Source organism: Suricata suricatta, chromosome 10 (assembly GCF_006229205.1).
Source record: "Suricata suricatta isolate VVHF042 chromosome 10, meerkat_22Aug2017_6uvM2_HiC, whole genome shotgun sequence".
In the NCBI taxonomy this organism is placed as follows: Eukaryota; Metazoa; Chordata; class Mammalia; order Carnivora; family Herpestidae; genus Suricata; species Suricata suricatta.
Window position 1 is genome coordinate 40030262 of NC_043709.1, and position 16977 is coordinate 40047238.

Here is a 16977-nt window from a genome sequence, read left to right on the forward strand (position 1 = left end):
TTTTAAAAATATTTAAAACACAAAGATTATAAAGCCAGCCTATGTAAACCTTCTGTTTCTCATGATTGAGAACACAAAGCTCCTTATCATGGCATTGAGTGATCTGGCACCTGCCTCCCTCAGAGACTTCACTCTCTTGCTCACTGCACTCAGTCCAGGCTGGCATTTGCTGCACCACTCACAGGGCAAGCTTACCCCTGACCTTGGGACTTGCACTTGTAGGCTCTTCTATGTGGCAAAGTTTCTTCCCCACATGTCTTTGCATAACTGATCCCTTCATCAGACAAGTCTCAAAGCCAGTGTCATCTCCTCAAAGGTATTCACAAGTCACTCTCACCTGATGTGGCTTTCATCCCTCATCACTGCACCACATTTGCCTATGAGTATGCATGAGCATGTGTTTTATTAATTCACTTTTTACCTATTTTCTTAATACAATGTAAATTCTGAGAGAATACAGACTTCATCTGTCTTAAACACCTGGACTCCTGAGCACTGATTATTTGTTAAATGAAAGAATGAATGAATAAATGGTTTCCATTAGAAGGTGGTGACTAAACTTCAGTATATTAGGAATGCCAGATTCCAGCAGAAAAACCATCTGATACTTCATTGCTTAATTCCACAAACAGTACATTTTAAAACAAAAATCTACTTTGCCACCAATGTAGATAAAAAGATTAATTTTCCTCTGAAAGTGTGTTCCCTGAACAACTGAAGCAACTCCTTAAATTTAATTTCCTTTAAAAATACCGCCACTCCAAATAATTCAGAGAAAGATAAATACTGTATGATCTCACTTATATGTGTAATCTAAAAAATAAAACAAACAAAGCAAAACCAAGCTCATTGATGCAGAGAACAGATTGGTGGTTGCCAGAAGCAGGGGTTGGAGGGTGGGCGAAATAGGAAGGGAGTTGAAAGGTACAACTTCCAGTTTTAAAATAAGTCAAGTCCTGGGACTATACTGTACTGTACAGTGTGGTGACTACCGTTAATACTACTGTACTGTATATCTGAAAGTTGCAAGGGCTCCAATCACAAGAGAAAAGAACATTTTGTGACAGACGCTGACTGGATCTGTTGTGGTGGTCATCTCACGATGTGTTCAGGTGTCGAATCATTATGTTGTACACCTGAAACTGTACAATGCTGCATGCCAACTATATCTCAATTTAGAAAAATTTAAAATAATAGTAACGATGATGATGATGATGATGATGATGATGATGATTCCAGAAGCTACCAGGGAATTAACATTTTAAAATAACTTCTTTTTGTCAACAGCCAATCCCTGTTTATATATGTGAGATAAAATTAAAATAAAAATGAAAAAACAAACATAAATTTAAATAAAAGTTCTACAGGCACAATAATTATTTGACACTGTAAACTCTGGACTGCACTAGTTAAGAAAGCTACACGCAAGCTCATCCTAATTACCAAATAATTCATATGCCTGAACCTACAAAACATTAAAATTATAAGGTTCAAACTATTTAAATCATTTCCAATGTCTCTCTTACCATTACCTTTCTGTTAAAATCCATTACAGATTATTTCTTTTACTAAGTCTAATAAAAGTTTATGCAATGTCTGGGGCACCTGGGAGGCTCAGTCGGCTAAGCATCCTACTTCAGCTCAGGTCATGATCCCATGGTTCATGAGTTCAATCCAGAGAGCTTGAGCCCCGCTTCAGACTCCACACTCTCCCTCTCTGCCCCTTGTGGGATTCTCTCCCCCCAATCCAATCCCCTGCTCACTTGTGCTTGCTCTCTCAAAAATATAAATAAATAATCTCATCCTTAAAAAACAGTTTATGCAATAGTTAATGTGAAGTGCAAAGGCTCACTATTTATTTAAAAAGACATTAAATTTACAAGCCATACTTCAAAGACTTAAAAATCATGATTCAAGTGAAGTTATCTAAAAGTCGATATGGTTAAGAAAGATACTTTTAAATGGTCTAAAAATACATACTACTAGATTCAAATTGAACTGTCATGTTGTCACAATTTTTAGTATTATTGTAATTTCAACAGGCTCTTGGCAGAGTCTATGGAAACTCAATATTGCCATAGTGACACTGGTTCTATCTTTTTAATAATGTAATAGGAAGTATTTTGAAATATATTCCTGGGGCATGATTGCTTTAGGAATAGCTGTCCAGGGTGTCTCAGTCTGTTAAGCATCTGAGTCTTGATTTTGGCTCAGGTCATAATCTCGCAGTTCGTGAGCCCTACCATCAGGCTCTGCACTCACAGCACAGAGCCTGTATGAGATTTTCTTGCCCTTCCTCTCTCTCTCTGCCCCTCCCCTGTGTTCTCTTTCTCTCTCCCTCAAAATAAACAAAGGAAGGAAGGCAGGAAGGCAGGCAGGCAGGCAGGCTGTCTAGTAGTACCAAGCAGAAGAGAAATAATGCTCTACAGCAATACATATATAAACATAAAGGAAACTCACGAATTTTTTTCTTATGGGGATATTAATCAGCCTTAGTCAAACTCTTCCTTTCTTATCCTTTAGGCCTTGAGGTCAGTCCAATTTACTAATCATAGTGTTAAAAACATATCTGAGCTTCTTATTTAAGAACATTTGGGGGGCACCTGGGTAGCTCAGTTGGTTAGGCATCCAATTCTTGGTTTTAGCTCAGGTCTGATATCATGGTTTGTGAGATCAAGCCCCACATCGGGCTCTGTGTTAACAGCATACACTGAGATTCTCTCTTCCTCTCCCTTTCTCTTTCTCTCTCTGCCCCTATCCTACTGGTACTCTCTCTCTCTCTCTCTTTTACAAAATAAATATGTAAACTTAAAAAATTTTTGAAAAAGCCAACTTTTCTCTCTATAATTTCAGAAGTGGCAGGGAAGTATAATCACGAAAACTAGCTTAGAGGTAAAGCTCAAGACTATAGCCCATTAAAAAATATTTAGAGTACCCATCATGTGTCAGGCCCTATGGTATGTTGACTTTCCTCTTTCCATATTTTACTGGCAGATACTCAGCCATTCTGATCACTTTAGGTAAAGACAGAACGACTTGAAATTTAAAACAGAAAGAAAGAAAATTTTTCTCAGTTTCTTATAGTTTTCCAGCAAGATATTTGGTACTTACTTTTAACTAAATATTTTTAATTAAACTAATTTTTAAAAATTGGTTAAAATTTTAAGTAAATTAGGCTCCATATGGCTAATCTGAGCTATGTTATTTTAGTAGTTTAATCTAAGAGTAATTGAATACAGAAAGAACTAGTCATTGGAACATAAACAGATGCCCTGATCCAGCAGGAGATAACCTACTTTTTGATTACCATTTCAGATTATTGTGTGGCTCAAATCTCTTCCAAATTTATAATTAGCACATATCCCTTATAAATTTAAGAAATATGACTCCAAAAGTATTACGGTTTATGGTCAAAATTAAAGAACATTGTCAGAGGCCACAAAGTTATTTATGAATTCACATTATTGAAAGATGATGTTTCGATATTTCAAAGTTTTAAGTCATTTCACAGAAAGAGTGGTGCCGAAAGACATGGTGGATCCTGAAGCTTTAAAAATGAGAATGGTTAACGAAAATTTAAGACTACCAACAGAACTGTCTTTGAACTACTCATGAAATGTCTGCAAATTTCCAAATTTTCAGAATGTAAATGTTAATTAATTGTGCTTTGCTCTTGGATAATCTTATATACTTTTCCTGGATTAGTCCAAACATCTGTGGAAGAGATATTTACAATTGGTAAATATGTAAAGGTCTTGATCTTTAAAGTAAGATGAAAGAATCACTAAAAGTTATTATGCATAATTTGGTTTAACTACAAAGGTGTGATTCTTTGTACTGGGCTTCTTAAAGAAACCAGAAAACTATTCCTTTCACCTATGAAGATATGGCTTATATAATTTAATTTTCAAAGTCAGTAAGAATTCACTAATGAAAAGGCCATCAAAATGTGACAATTATTTCAATAGTACAAGATGAAAGTAAATAAACCAGTCTTGTAAAACAAATTCTCATATGGAAGCAAAGGGTGTGACATCTTAAATAAGACATTTCTTCCATCTTTGACAGTCTGTGCGAAAAAATCTACTTTTTTATTGAGGAATTAAGATCTTAATAACATTTCACATAGCATAATCAACACAGGATATTTTTACCTTGATATTCTGGGCATCAACATTAGCCCCAGCTTCCAGAAGAAGACTAATGACTGTGGTATTCCCTGCTAGTACTGCCCAATGCAGAGCAGTGTTTTTATGATACTTGTCACCAAGGTTAACTGAAACATTGAATGTTAAAAGCAATCTAGTTGGATCCACACTGAAAAGGAAAAAAAAAAAACACAACAACAACAACCCTAATTTCAATTATAGAAATCATTACAGACACTAACCTGATCGTGGTTGCATTTGCATCCCACCTTGGAACACCTCCATTCTAACCTATACTTAACCCTATAATCAGTAATGAGACAATATTCTAATGTGAAGGATTAAATATGTGCAACACCTATATAAAGTAATATAGCTCCGAGAGAGGGCATACTTGGTCCTGACATTTTCTGTTTTTCATTAGGGATTCATGTCATCAATACCTATATAATTAAACAATTAAATTCTTAAATTTAAGTCTGGATTGTTCCAAAAATGCTTTCAGGCTACTTACTAATTAATATATCAAACCTATTAATATACAAGTAACGTGAAAAAGTATTTTTGCTTTTAAAATTAAGATAACATCTTTCATTCTTAAAAACTGCTAAAAGTGGAATAGATGAAGGGTAATACCATAATTACCAAGGGCAAGGTAAGCACAAAGACTCAAACATTCATAAAGGTAACTGTCATATATATGTACTCATACTAAGAATTTTAAATATGAGCTAACAGAACATTAACTGCCTTTTCCCATCATTTATTTACATTTTATTATGCTGACAATGATCTGAATAAATATTTTAATCATACCTATGTGTTCTATAAGCTGCCCACATTAAAGGTGTCATTCCATTCTGATCCATCATATCTACATCCTGATAGAATAAAAAGAAAAAAGTCAGTCAGTAAAAATTTGTAAGTTCCTCCAAAACTTACTTGAAAATTCTAATTTATCTATCACAGGAAAAGCCAATGTAACACTCCTCAATCAAGGGTGATTTATGAAACTTTTTCTAATGTTAAAATAAAACCACCTATTGTCACTAAATATCTTAATTAATGGCCATATAAACATATAATTGACTATCCATCAAATATGTATTTGATTAGCATACATTTATAGATTTCTTTTTTCAGATGCTTTAATCAGCCTTTCAATGTTTTACATTTAAAGATCTTGCCCTACTCTTCATCTTTCATCCACAAAAGAGAAGTTAAATGATTTAAGTGTCCAAAAACTTATTTATACTAATTCATAAGAAATAACAAAACTCTGTTTATTTCTAGGCATTTCAGAAAGAGAATAAAAAGACCAATCTTTTCAATATACTAGAAAAAAGTCTGTTTGCTTTTTATTTTATTGTTAGGCACGTACATTTTGAGAGTCAAATAACTTTGCTAAGTTTGTGGTGATAAAGCAGTTCTCTGCCCTTCTTCCCACAATTTTCACCCCTTTTAGCTCATTATTTTGGTATTTACCCCCCACATCTTAACATAAGATGCTTGAATTACTACTTTTTGATTTTTCAGTTTTAGGCATTATTTTCTGAGACTCTTCAGTATGCAAAAGGAGAATTTCTCTTTACTATTCCTGCCCCATCACAAATATGCACCTTTCTATTCTTTCAAGAGATCTATTGCATTTTTGGTTCTATAAGCATTTGATATTTACATTATTACAAATGTATATGAATACTACTCCCAGCAAAACTGTGATTTTTACTTCCCCTCCCCAACTTTTTGCTTTCCTCATGGTACTTTTCCCCTCATTTCCTTAGTTTTTTTAACAAATTAGAATTAAAACTACCATTTACTCAACCAAAAACACTTCCCTAAATCTCCTTTCAAGACATCCTGATGTCTCAGGGATTCTATCAGTTTCGCTTCTCTAAAATTACCTCTCCTAACTCCAACTTGGACTAATTATCCTATATGCCTGAGGCATTTGTCTCATTAGCTAGAATAAGAGTTCTTTGAGGAGTAAAATTATTATTAAATTCATCTTTGTATTCTCAGTGCCCAGCAGAGTAAATGATCAAAAACCATTTGTGAAGTGAAAAGACATATTTATCTACCTATTTGTTCGGGAAAGGCATAGGTTTGAGGATTAGATAGACGTGGTTTTGAATTCTTAGGTCCACCACTTAATAGTTAGAAGACTGGTAAAATTACTTAAATACTCTTGAGCTCCAGCTTTATCATTTAAAAATGAGAATAAAAATTGGCTTCATAAGAACCCTGTGGTGATTAAATGGAATAATGTGTTGTAAAGCACCTACTCCATAGCCTAGAACAGACGTTCAATAGATATCAAGTTTCCTCTTCTTCCTTTCCCCATTGCCCATTCCTGGATTAAATAAAAGCAGCAGCTATAATCCAAGCTGTGTTATCTAGTACACCCGTCAGTGCAGAGAGGACAGAGTCATAGCGAATACATTGCAAACCACTGTAAAACTCTATGCAGCAAGTCTCTGGGAGCCACTGATACAGAGGGAATATGTCTCAAATGTGAACATTTTCAATGGTCCTAAGGCAGAAAAAATGCTGAGAACCAGTAATATTAGACAAACTAGACACATCCTTGGACATCATTAGTTTTGTCCCTCAGAGTGAAAAACTCAGAGGTTATGCCTTATCCATTATAAATCCATTTCTGGATTTATGTTAACTGCGAATGGGACCTATGTAACATCACTCAATACTTCCAAGATACACATGCATTTTTTTCAATCTTTAAGAAAATCTCAGAAATGACAAGTTTCCTTGTTTCTTTTATGAATGAAGCACTGTAATTTATTTTGCTTCTTTCACTGTCATAATTTCAAGATAGCTCAACTAAATTTGGTGTCCAGTTAAAACAGACATGTAAATTCTTGTTTTAGTTTCTTCCTCCTTCTTAGCTGTCTTTTCATAGCCTTTTAAAAATGTGACAGTATTTGAAATATACCAATAAGTGAAATCAAAAATGTAAAATAATGCCACATCTCTAGAGTACTAAAAGAAAAATGAAATTCAACCTTTTCTTTCTTTGGATCGGGATTTAAAATTGGTACTTCTTTTCCAAGTTCAGCCTGGACGTATGGGTATTCTCTATTAGGAAGAATTAACAAGCCCAGATCAAAAGCTTATGGGGATTCCATGATCAACAGGGCTCCATAACTTAGCATTTTCCCTTTTCTCCTGAAAATCATCCAAAAGAATTGGTAGTGAGCACTAAATATATTTTAACAGTAGAGCTAAAATGAAACAAATGTCAGGAACAGAATGACAAACTAAATAGAAATGCTATATGCCCTAAGAATGTAAAACTGATATAATTAACCAAAAAAATGAAGAAAAAAATGGAAAAAGAAAGTTGAAAAGAAAATATGAGAGGTACCTAATCTGTAATAGCTATGAGTTAGAGGATATTACTTATAGTTAAAAAAATCAAGTAATGGAAATGTATTTATATCTATCAGAACAAAGTTAACACTAAGAAAAACAGTATTATAAAGTCAGTGAAAGGGAAGAGAAAGAAAAAATAAAAGTATAGTAATTTTATTATTACTTATAATTGGGAACTAATCAGAACTAATAAAATTTGAGCAAACATCTGACTGAAATAAAACAGAAAGAGAACTATGTGACTACCTAAGGAATGGATTTACCAAGCAGAAGGAAAGATCAATCACAAAGGCCCTAAGAGAGCAGCATGTCAGAGCTGCGGAAGAACAGCAGGAGGACTGGTGTGTCAAAGCAGAGTGAGCGAGGGGAGATGACAAAAGATGAGCTGGAGAGGTACTTCAGACCAGACCACACACAGCTCTGTAGGCCGGAGAAGGAGTTTGGACCCCATTCAAAGTATGATATAATAAATGCTACAGAAGCATTTCTTTTATAATTAGTATATATATGGAAAAAATTCTGGTAAAATATATAGTAAACAGTTAAAGTGATCTCAGTTTGGGGCAGGGGTAAAGGAAGAGGTGGGGTTTCATTTTCTAAGTCCTATTCTGCTCTTATGTTTGAATATTTTACAGTAAGTGTGTTACTTTTGTAGCAAAAAAAAGTTTACTCATGAAAAAGAAAACAAATTGCCATTTATCATCATCATGCATTTATTATACAAAAGGTACTGTGACAGGTAGAAATCCTTGCCCCTAGAATTTTATAGCCAATATCCTATGCCAAAATTAAAAAGATTACTAAAACATCCAAAACCCCAAATCAATAAACTAACAAAAATGCTAAAAAAAATTTATATCACTTTTCGTACCCAGTTAAAAACTGAAAGAAAAGAAAGCAAATGTAAATTTATACCTGCAAAATAGAAGGCCACTAACAACAGTATCATGTGTTACAGCACCATTTACTGCTCCAAACCCCAGGCTAGAAGAAACTCTGGGAGAATAAAAGTAATCTCTTGTGGCAGCTGGTATCCAAAGGTGACCCCCCAACAAACCTCACCTGCTGGTATTCACATCCACGTGTCCCATAATGAACATGGACTGGCCCTGTTACTTGCTTTAACCGATGGAATGGGGCAGACATGTTGCTGTGTCAGTTCAAGATGGAAGACTTAACTTAAAGGTAGAGAGCTGCTTCTGTTCTGTTCTGTTCTGTTCTGTTGGGAGCTCCCATCACATAAGAAGTCTAGCTGCCCTGCTACAAAGACTACACAGAAACTACTATGGAGAAGGAGTTCTGAGATTGCATGAAGAAAAAGAGGGAGGACTAGCCATCTCAGCATTCCAACTGATCCCGGCCTTCTAGCCATTCCTATTAAGGCACAAGGTGTGTGAGTGAGCCATCCTCCATCCCAGGTAAGCCCCCAGGTAACTGTAGCCCCACCCATTATCTCAAGGTAAAGAACCACCAAACCAAGACCAGTCAACCCAAGGAATACTTGATATTGTTCTAAAGCCATTAGATTTTGGGGGTAGTCTTTTAACACCATAATAGAAACACTGCCCTTTCCAGCAATTAGCTGGTCTATGCTTCTTTCCTTAAGCTGTAATGCACAACACACAAGAGTCATTGCTTGGTACTTGCCAACAAGAAGTATCTTAAAAGAATTCATAAAATAAATACTATTCAAATTTCAAATCTGCATCAAATTTTAAATTTAAAAGAAATGTTAACAGCATTGAATTAAAATCATTTGTCTTATTCTTACAATGAGATCCTTAGCTATAAAACTAATTTAAAAAAATTTTTTTAATGTCTTTATTTTGTTTTGAGAGACAGGGAGTGAGCAGCGGAAGGGCAAAGAGAGAGGAAGACACAGAATCTGAAGCAGGCTCCAGGCTCTAAACTGTCAGCACAGAGACTGACATGGGGTTTGAACCCACGGACTGTGAGATCATGACCTGAACCAAGGTCAGACGCTTAATGGACTGAGCCACCCAGGCACCTCTAAAACTAATGTTTAAGTATAACCAAAGAAAACATCTGAAAGAAAAACTGAGCAACTTTAATTTTAATGAAATATATTTATCACAAAAACATGGTATATATAAACTGGTACCTATTTAATGTGATTATAGTCAGTACACACTAAAAAAATCAGGAAGAACCACTTAAATCATGAGAAGTTTTCTGACGTACAAAGCAGCATTATTTTATATAGCAGAAACCAAGAAACTCATCCTCAACAATTTATCCCCCTCTTTGAGAGGTACTTAATAGAGAAAATAACCAGTAAAATGTTCAAAAAAGTTTAAATGAATTCAGAAGGTATATTCAAAAGATGTAATTAAGGGAAAAATACTTAAATTTTCATACTTTCTGAGATTCATCTCTATCATTCTCAGGAATAAAAAATGGTATTTAATGGTTCATTATCTGGTTCTTGATTAACTTTATTTTCAACTTAACTACATTTACTACCTCAACATCAAACTATGTATTTATTTATTCTCATCCATCAGAAAGTACTAATTAAAATATCACCAGGTTGTTATTAGATATTTAAACCATGAAGAACATCTGATTAAAATCCATACCATTGTGATTTTTTTTACCTGTCCTTTTGCTATGAGATAAGCAACAATTGAGGTATGTCCAAACTGAGCAGCCAGATGAATACAGCTACATCCTTCTCCATCAATTAATGAAGGATCTGCACCATATTTCATTAGTTGCACAACCATAGATAGATGGCCTTGTCTAAAACATAAAAGAATAAACACTTACATATATAAAAGTTATTTCAAACAGGACCTCCTGGAAAGATCTTTTTTTAAATAGGGTAATAGTGGAAAAGATTATACAAATTTTTAAATGTTTTTTAAAATAGGTGTATATAATGAATACTTAGGATTTTAAGGTTTTTAAGTCTCAACTGAAAAAAGTCTTTTAAATTTTAGAGATACTTAAAACTTCTTTAAATATATAATAAATAGTTACTATATTCTGTTAATCCTATTCAAATGTGATCTTAATTGTCCCATGAACTGGCCAACTTCTTTAACTATAAATACACAAAGAGGGTGCCTAATACTACATTCACAAACCCAAAGTTGAACACAATCTTAACTGACTGGATTAACACCAGCACGGTGAGTCCCCAAAAGGCATTTTGGGACAATAAACTGCTGCCAGTGCAGGTAACACTATACAGCAACACATTAGTATACTGTTGATATTAACTATTACTTTAAATTCTCCCATTCATTTTAGCATATCATTAAAATAAGAAAAAATTGTTTAATTATAGACTAATAAAGAAACCAAAGAAAAAAAATAATCCAGAAGCAAATTTAAACCTTGTGGCCCAGTGCAATGGAGTTGAATTTAGGTCTCCTCCAAGTTGATCCACAATAGCACCTTTCGAAATATAGTATCTATAAGACAAAATTTTAAATAATTTAGACAACTTCCATTTTAAATTTTAAGAAATGATGTAAAAAATATAGAAAAAATGTTTTCCATTTTAGATCTTATGCACTAGCATGTCTTTATGATAAACAATCTTCTGTGATCTTTAAAAAATGTATTTATCAGAATTTATATCAAACACATCACTCTTTTGTTCGAGAAGCAAAAGGAAAATAATTTTTTCAAAGTCACAAAAAAGAACGGCATACCAAATAACAACTATATAAAAATGAAGGCAGTCAGAGAACCATAAAGACTTGGATCAGAGAGCAAGAGTAGACAGAAAAGTTGTAGAACAGGCCACTTGGTCTACCATCAGTAGAGGCTCAGCTTTTAGAGCTTTATTTTCCTCACAAAATTACTGTAGATTAAATCAGACAATTTACATGTAAGAATTTTATGAATTTTAAGTATAACATAAAGGTTCTTTACAATGCCTTGTTATGCCTTTAAAGGTATGTTGCTTTAAAAAAAAAAAAGCAATCTCATTGCTTTAAATATATTAACATTATAACATCTTGATATTCTCTGAAATGAACAGGACTTAGCTGCTTATCATAGCCTTTCATGCCTTTAATGTCAAATGCTTGATGTGTGTATAGAACTGAGATTCTTAAAACTGTTCTAAGTAATTACTGCCTTAAACCACTAACACATTCACTTTTAAAATACAATTTTAAACAGTTAGTATACTTGTATGTTTGATTCAGAAATATACTGCTTTATGTACTTGTTAAACTGTGGAGTTTTTAAACCACTAAGCAATAAAGGAGTTAGGACTCCACCATATATTCTAAAATAGTTTAAAGTAACTTTACAAAACATTTCCATACTAAAATATTTCCAGTCCAAAATATCAGACATTATTAGTCCAAACACAAACATTTAACTATTCCTAAACGGTTTCTTAAGTTTCACCTATATCATAGTTGATATAGAAAAATGGTTTTCAGAGCCCAAAGAGAAGTATAGCTTGGCCAAGGAACAACTTTGATAAGAGCTGGGATGCTTTTAAGGCAATTTTATTACATTTTCTATAGTCAATATATTTGTCCCTGAGAGTTATTTTTACTCACATTCCAAATCCTTGCTAGGGCTATGGCAATGAGTGATTTCCAGACTGGTTCTAAGTACAATTTTTTTTTTCTGCATGCTAAAGAAGAATAACTGTAAACTACTGGAAGAGAAGTACCAAATTTTTATAACATGTTATTCTTTATAGCTATAAGATCCTAGTTCAAAACTACAAAATTCTGAGAAGCTCATTTAATTCTTATTTTTAAATTCAAGTCTTCTGAATACAAGATTATCGAGGAATGTTCCTTCAGGTATTAATTAATGACCCCCAGCTTTTGAGATGGGACTATCAATGAACAAGAGATATTAACAAGTATTTGGAAGATGAAAAGTAAAGAGCTAAAACTCAAATGTCTCCAGAGGGGTACCAATGAGAAGCAATCCAGAATATATTATAAAACCACAGAAAGATTAAGGGATTAAAGGTAACTGTTACCTCTGCAGAATGTAAAGAAGCTACACTATAAACAAAAACACCGGTTGAAAGTTAATAAAAGTTGCTGAAAAAACTTGTTTTGTAACTTATATTCTCACTGAAAGTTAAATATTTAACATCACAGACAGGCATTTTAGTGAAATGGAAAGAAACAATCAAGCAGCTGACAGTGCTAGACAAGTATTTCTTTGTACACTGTAATGTTGAATCTCAAAATGTGACTCCTCAAAATTTTAAAATTACTGTAATAATACCTCAAACTCTTAAAAGTTCAGATTCATTCTTACGTCTCTAAACTTCATAATATGATGATGACTTCTGGCTTCAGCCTTGGGCTCATACTGATTTAAACACTGAACCACTCAGCATTTGCCGAAAAGTGTGTTCAGTGCAACTTAATCAGAGAAATTTGAGACTCAGGAATTAAATCAGAGAACCATACAAAACACTGTACTGAATATATAGCAAGTCAATGAGAGTTTACATGCTAAACAACAACTACAAACCCAAACCCCTTTCCTTGCTCAGGTCAGCTGACAGACAGAGATACTCTACTCCTCCCTACAAAGAGACTAGAAGATTCTTCTCTAAGAGACACTGAACAACCCCAGAGAAAAACGTCTAGAAACGGACATTTGAGAGGGTCCCGTTGTGATCTAAGTTCTATATTTCCCAATCAGCTTTGTTATGTCTCTTCTAAATATGATCAGATAATTGAGGAAAGTTGCAAATATGGAAGACCAAATAAAGAGAAGAAGCCTAAAATCAACAGGTAACATGTAGAAGAGAAAAATTAAAAAAAAAATTGCAGTTAACATCCTCCAAAAATAAGAGAAGATAATATATTCAAGATATGAAGAACAAAATATTTTTTAAAAAGGGGAGGAGGAGACAGAGATCAATAAAAAAATGCTTGCAAATTGAAAATGCAATAGATAAAATTAGAAATTCAAAGAAAGGATTAGAAGACAAATTATATAAATTAAGAGACTCTCCCCAAAGTACAACGGCTATACTGAAGATAAAATGTATCTGAGATAATGATAAGAAAAAGAAACCAATCTGGATGGTTCCAGTATCTAACAAATAAAAGTTCCAGGGGGAAAAACAGAGACAATGAAAGCTGCTCTAGAGGGCACCATGCAAGAACACCTCCCTAAACCAAAAAGGCAAGTTTCCAGATTAAAAGTAGCCACTTAATGGCCATAAACTGGATATAATGTAAGTCATGAGTAAATAAATAAAATGCACAATAATGTGAACTTTCACAAAGTCAAGAAGAAAAAAAAAAGGTACATGTTGGAAAGAAGAATAAGCCACACATACAATGTGTTCTCAAAAAATTATAAAGCTTATATTTTTTAATAAAGCCCCATATTCCTTAATAAAGCTTTTACTTGAAATCAAGTATTATTTACTTGATTATTTATAATAAGCAAGTATTATTTACAAGTATTATTATTTTTAATGAAGAATCTTAAGGTATTAAGAGACAGCTGAACACAAGAGTTTCCTTTCTATTTTTTTTACATCAGGGTAAAAGCTGAGAAATAGTTTAAAGACTTTCACTTGAAAGCATTGGAACCATACACAATTCACACTAAGGTGAAGGTCTCCTCCTTTCAACATTATACTTACTTTATTCCTTATTATCATGAAGTAACTATCATTGTAGTTAAATTCCTTTAACAGATCCTGATGGAAAATAACTGTTAAAAGAGACATTTCTGGGGCACCTGGGTGGCTCAGTCAGTTAAACATCCGACTTGGGCTCAGGTCATGATCTCAGGTTTGTGAGTTAGAGACCCGCGTCAGGCTCTGTGCTGACAGCCTAGAGCCTGGACCCTCTGCCCCTTCCCTGTTCACACTCTGTCTCTCTTTCTCTCAAAAGTAAATTAAAAAAAAAAAGAGACATTTCTCCATGGGTATCTCATGTTCCCATATGTCTTGCTAGGTATACACTAAGAATGCAAGGCCCTGACCACTTCTACACAGGTCATTTCTCAGAGTTGTGTTTGTATCCAGCAACCTTGAGAGATGAGGTAATGTCTCCCTCTGGAACAAAGAGCAAATCTTCTCTTATTATAAAAGCAATGAATTCCCCAACATGCAATACAACGCACTAAGTGTGCTGCATCCATCTGAACGACCATAAGCCACTCCCAAAAGACCTAGATGTATGAAGACCCCAAGCAAATATGATGTTCATGCTATTTGTTGTGGTAGAAATATGCTTGTTTTTAAGTGGGGGTATAATTCCAGATCAGTAGTAAAAAGTAATCTTGAGGCTATAAATACCAGTTGTTATCAAAAACTGCCTCTACTCACCATGTTTGTTTTAGGAAAGTATCTTGCTAGATTATGCACTGTAAAAAATTAACTTTACCCGCCTAAAGATATAATATGCACAGATACTAATTATTAACCCACTCTACAATTACTGACTTTATTCTATAACCTCACTAATCCACAAGTGGTTTAGAACACTTGTAAGGCAGGCAGCATCAAGACTTTTTGTCTGTATTTCTCACTTCGGACTTTATTTTTATACACAGACAAATGTGAATTTTTTGACCAACAGAATCTCAATTGTAATAACATATGAATTAAGAAAATGATAAAGTAATGCTTCAAAATTCTGAGAAAACTACTTTTAATCTGTTAGTCCATGCTCAGCCAAACAACCAATAAGGTGTAAGGGCAGAAATAATTATAACTTTAAATCATTTACCTCCCAAGTGCTCTCTCTCAGAAAGCTATCAGAAACTGTGCTCTACTAAGATCAGGTAGCAACGCCAAAAAGACAAAACCCGGAGATCCAGGAAACTGAGACCAACGCTAGAGCACAGAGAGTCCCAGAATAACGGCAAAGCAAAGTCACAAGATAATGGCTGTATATTAGTTCTAAAGAGCAAATAATCTGAGTTGGAACAGAAAAGTGGAGAATTCCAGGAATGATTTCCTCCCCCTCCCAACTCCAAAAATGGAACAGATAAATTAGGTGATACTGCTGGCAATTAGAAGGGTTTTACAGTTCTAATAACACGGGAAGGATGTTACAATATAGAGAAAATTAAACAAATGAAGAAAAATATGAAATAACTGCTATTTCAGACAAAAATCAAACTGCAAAGAAAGGATAATCATAGAACGCTTTTGTGCTTAGCAGTGAGAATTTACATTCTCAGAACTTACACTATGAATAGTGACTTAATTAAAACTAAAATAGAGGACAGAAGAATGATTAGTGGTGAGGAGATTCAGGACATCTAGATATCCTAAAACAGAAGGCCAAAATACAATAATTGACAAATCAAGAAATAACAACATAAAAGTGGTCAACATTTATTAAAATTCAAAATCTGGGGCACGTGGGTGGCTCAGTCAGTTAAGCATCTAACCCTTGATTTCAGCTCAGGTCATGATACCAGCGTCATGAGATCAAGCCCCAAGTAGAACTCTACAACTGACAGCACAGAACCTGCTTGGGATTATCTCTCTCTCTCTCTCTCTCTCTCTCTCTCTCTCTGCTCCTCCCCCTAAGCACAGTCTCTCCCTGTCTCTCTCAAAATAAATAAATAAACATAAAAAGACTCAAAATTAATCTTTCTTTTACTCCTACAAATATTAGATATATATAAAAATAAACAAAATGATACGTGACCAAGATTATCAATTAGAACACTGGCTGTGATGGTAAAAACACCAAAATCAATCTAAACATCCATCAACAGAAAAACCATTAAGTACACCAAATCCATGTAAATAAACATTGTACAGCTGTTTAAAAAAGAATGATGCAGCTCTATTTATACTGATAATGAAAATCTTGAAGATATATATATTAAATGAAAAAGCAGAAAAAGTGTTTGCTGTCATTTTTGTAAAGAAAATAACTTTCTAGATAAAAGTAGCAACATAAGTATATAAAACAAAGAGTAAATACTGAAAGAAACAGCTCAAGTACTGAAAATAGTTATTTCTGGGCCATAGGACCCAGATGGTGGGAGGGACTGCCGTTTCCCACTGTAAGCCTTTATGACTATTTGAGTTTTCAAATTGTTTATACGCTACTTTGATTTAAATAACATTAACTGAAAAAACAAACAAGTTTAGAAGGATAGATAATTTGAATCAACCCTCCCATTAAACTAAAAAAGTTCAGTGAAATATAAGAAACGTTTCCTAGAGAGTAAAACCTAACAAGATTAAGAGCATTAACCAGGCCAAAATTCAGGAGAGGGTTAAAATCTGGAGAAGTTAGAAAACTTCTTGGGCACCATCTGCCCTGGAGACAATTTGCTGATGCAGAAGAGTTAGCCAACAAGCAAGCTAAGCAGACCAAAGGAAAACAAAAAAGGGGCTGGGACCCCAAAGAGTTGCACGGTAGCAGTGATTATGAACCAGAAATACACCTGGCTCTGGCCTGTCTTTAGCCACTGGGTTGAT

The 16977-nt window shown here is 34.1% G+C and overlaps 1 protein-coding gene across 4 annotated transcripts in view; it reads right to left on the bottom strand.

Annotated features, from left to right (window-relative positions):
* ZDHHC17 (zinc finger DHHC-type containing 17) overlaps positions 1 to 16977 on the bottom strand; it is a 91214-nt gene that overhangs the window by 40292 nt on the left and 33945 nt on the right. For all 4 annotated transcript variants that reach the window (XM_029954305.1, XM_029954304.1, XM_029954303.1 and 1 more), the window contains 4 exons: positions 10904 to 10981; positions 10160 to 10304; positions 4965 to 5029; positions 4155 to 4317 (listed from right to left, as the gene is read on the bottom strand). In XM_029954305.1, the coding sequence (XP_029810165.1) occupies positions 4155 to 4317; positions 4965 to 5029; positions 10160 to 10304; positions 10904 to 10981 (451 nt within the window). The remainder of the gene's footprint in view (positions 1 to 4154; positions 4318 to 4964; positions 5030 to 10159; positions 10305 to 10903; positions 10982 to 16977) is intronic.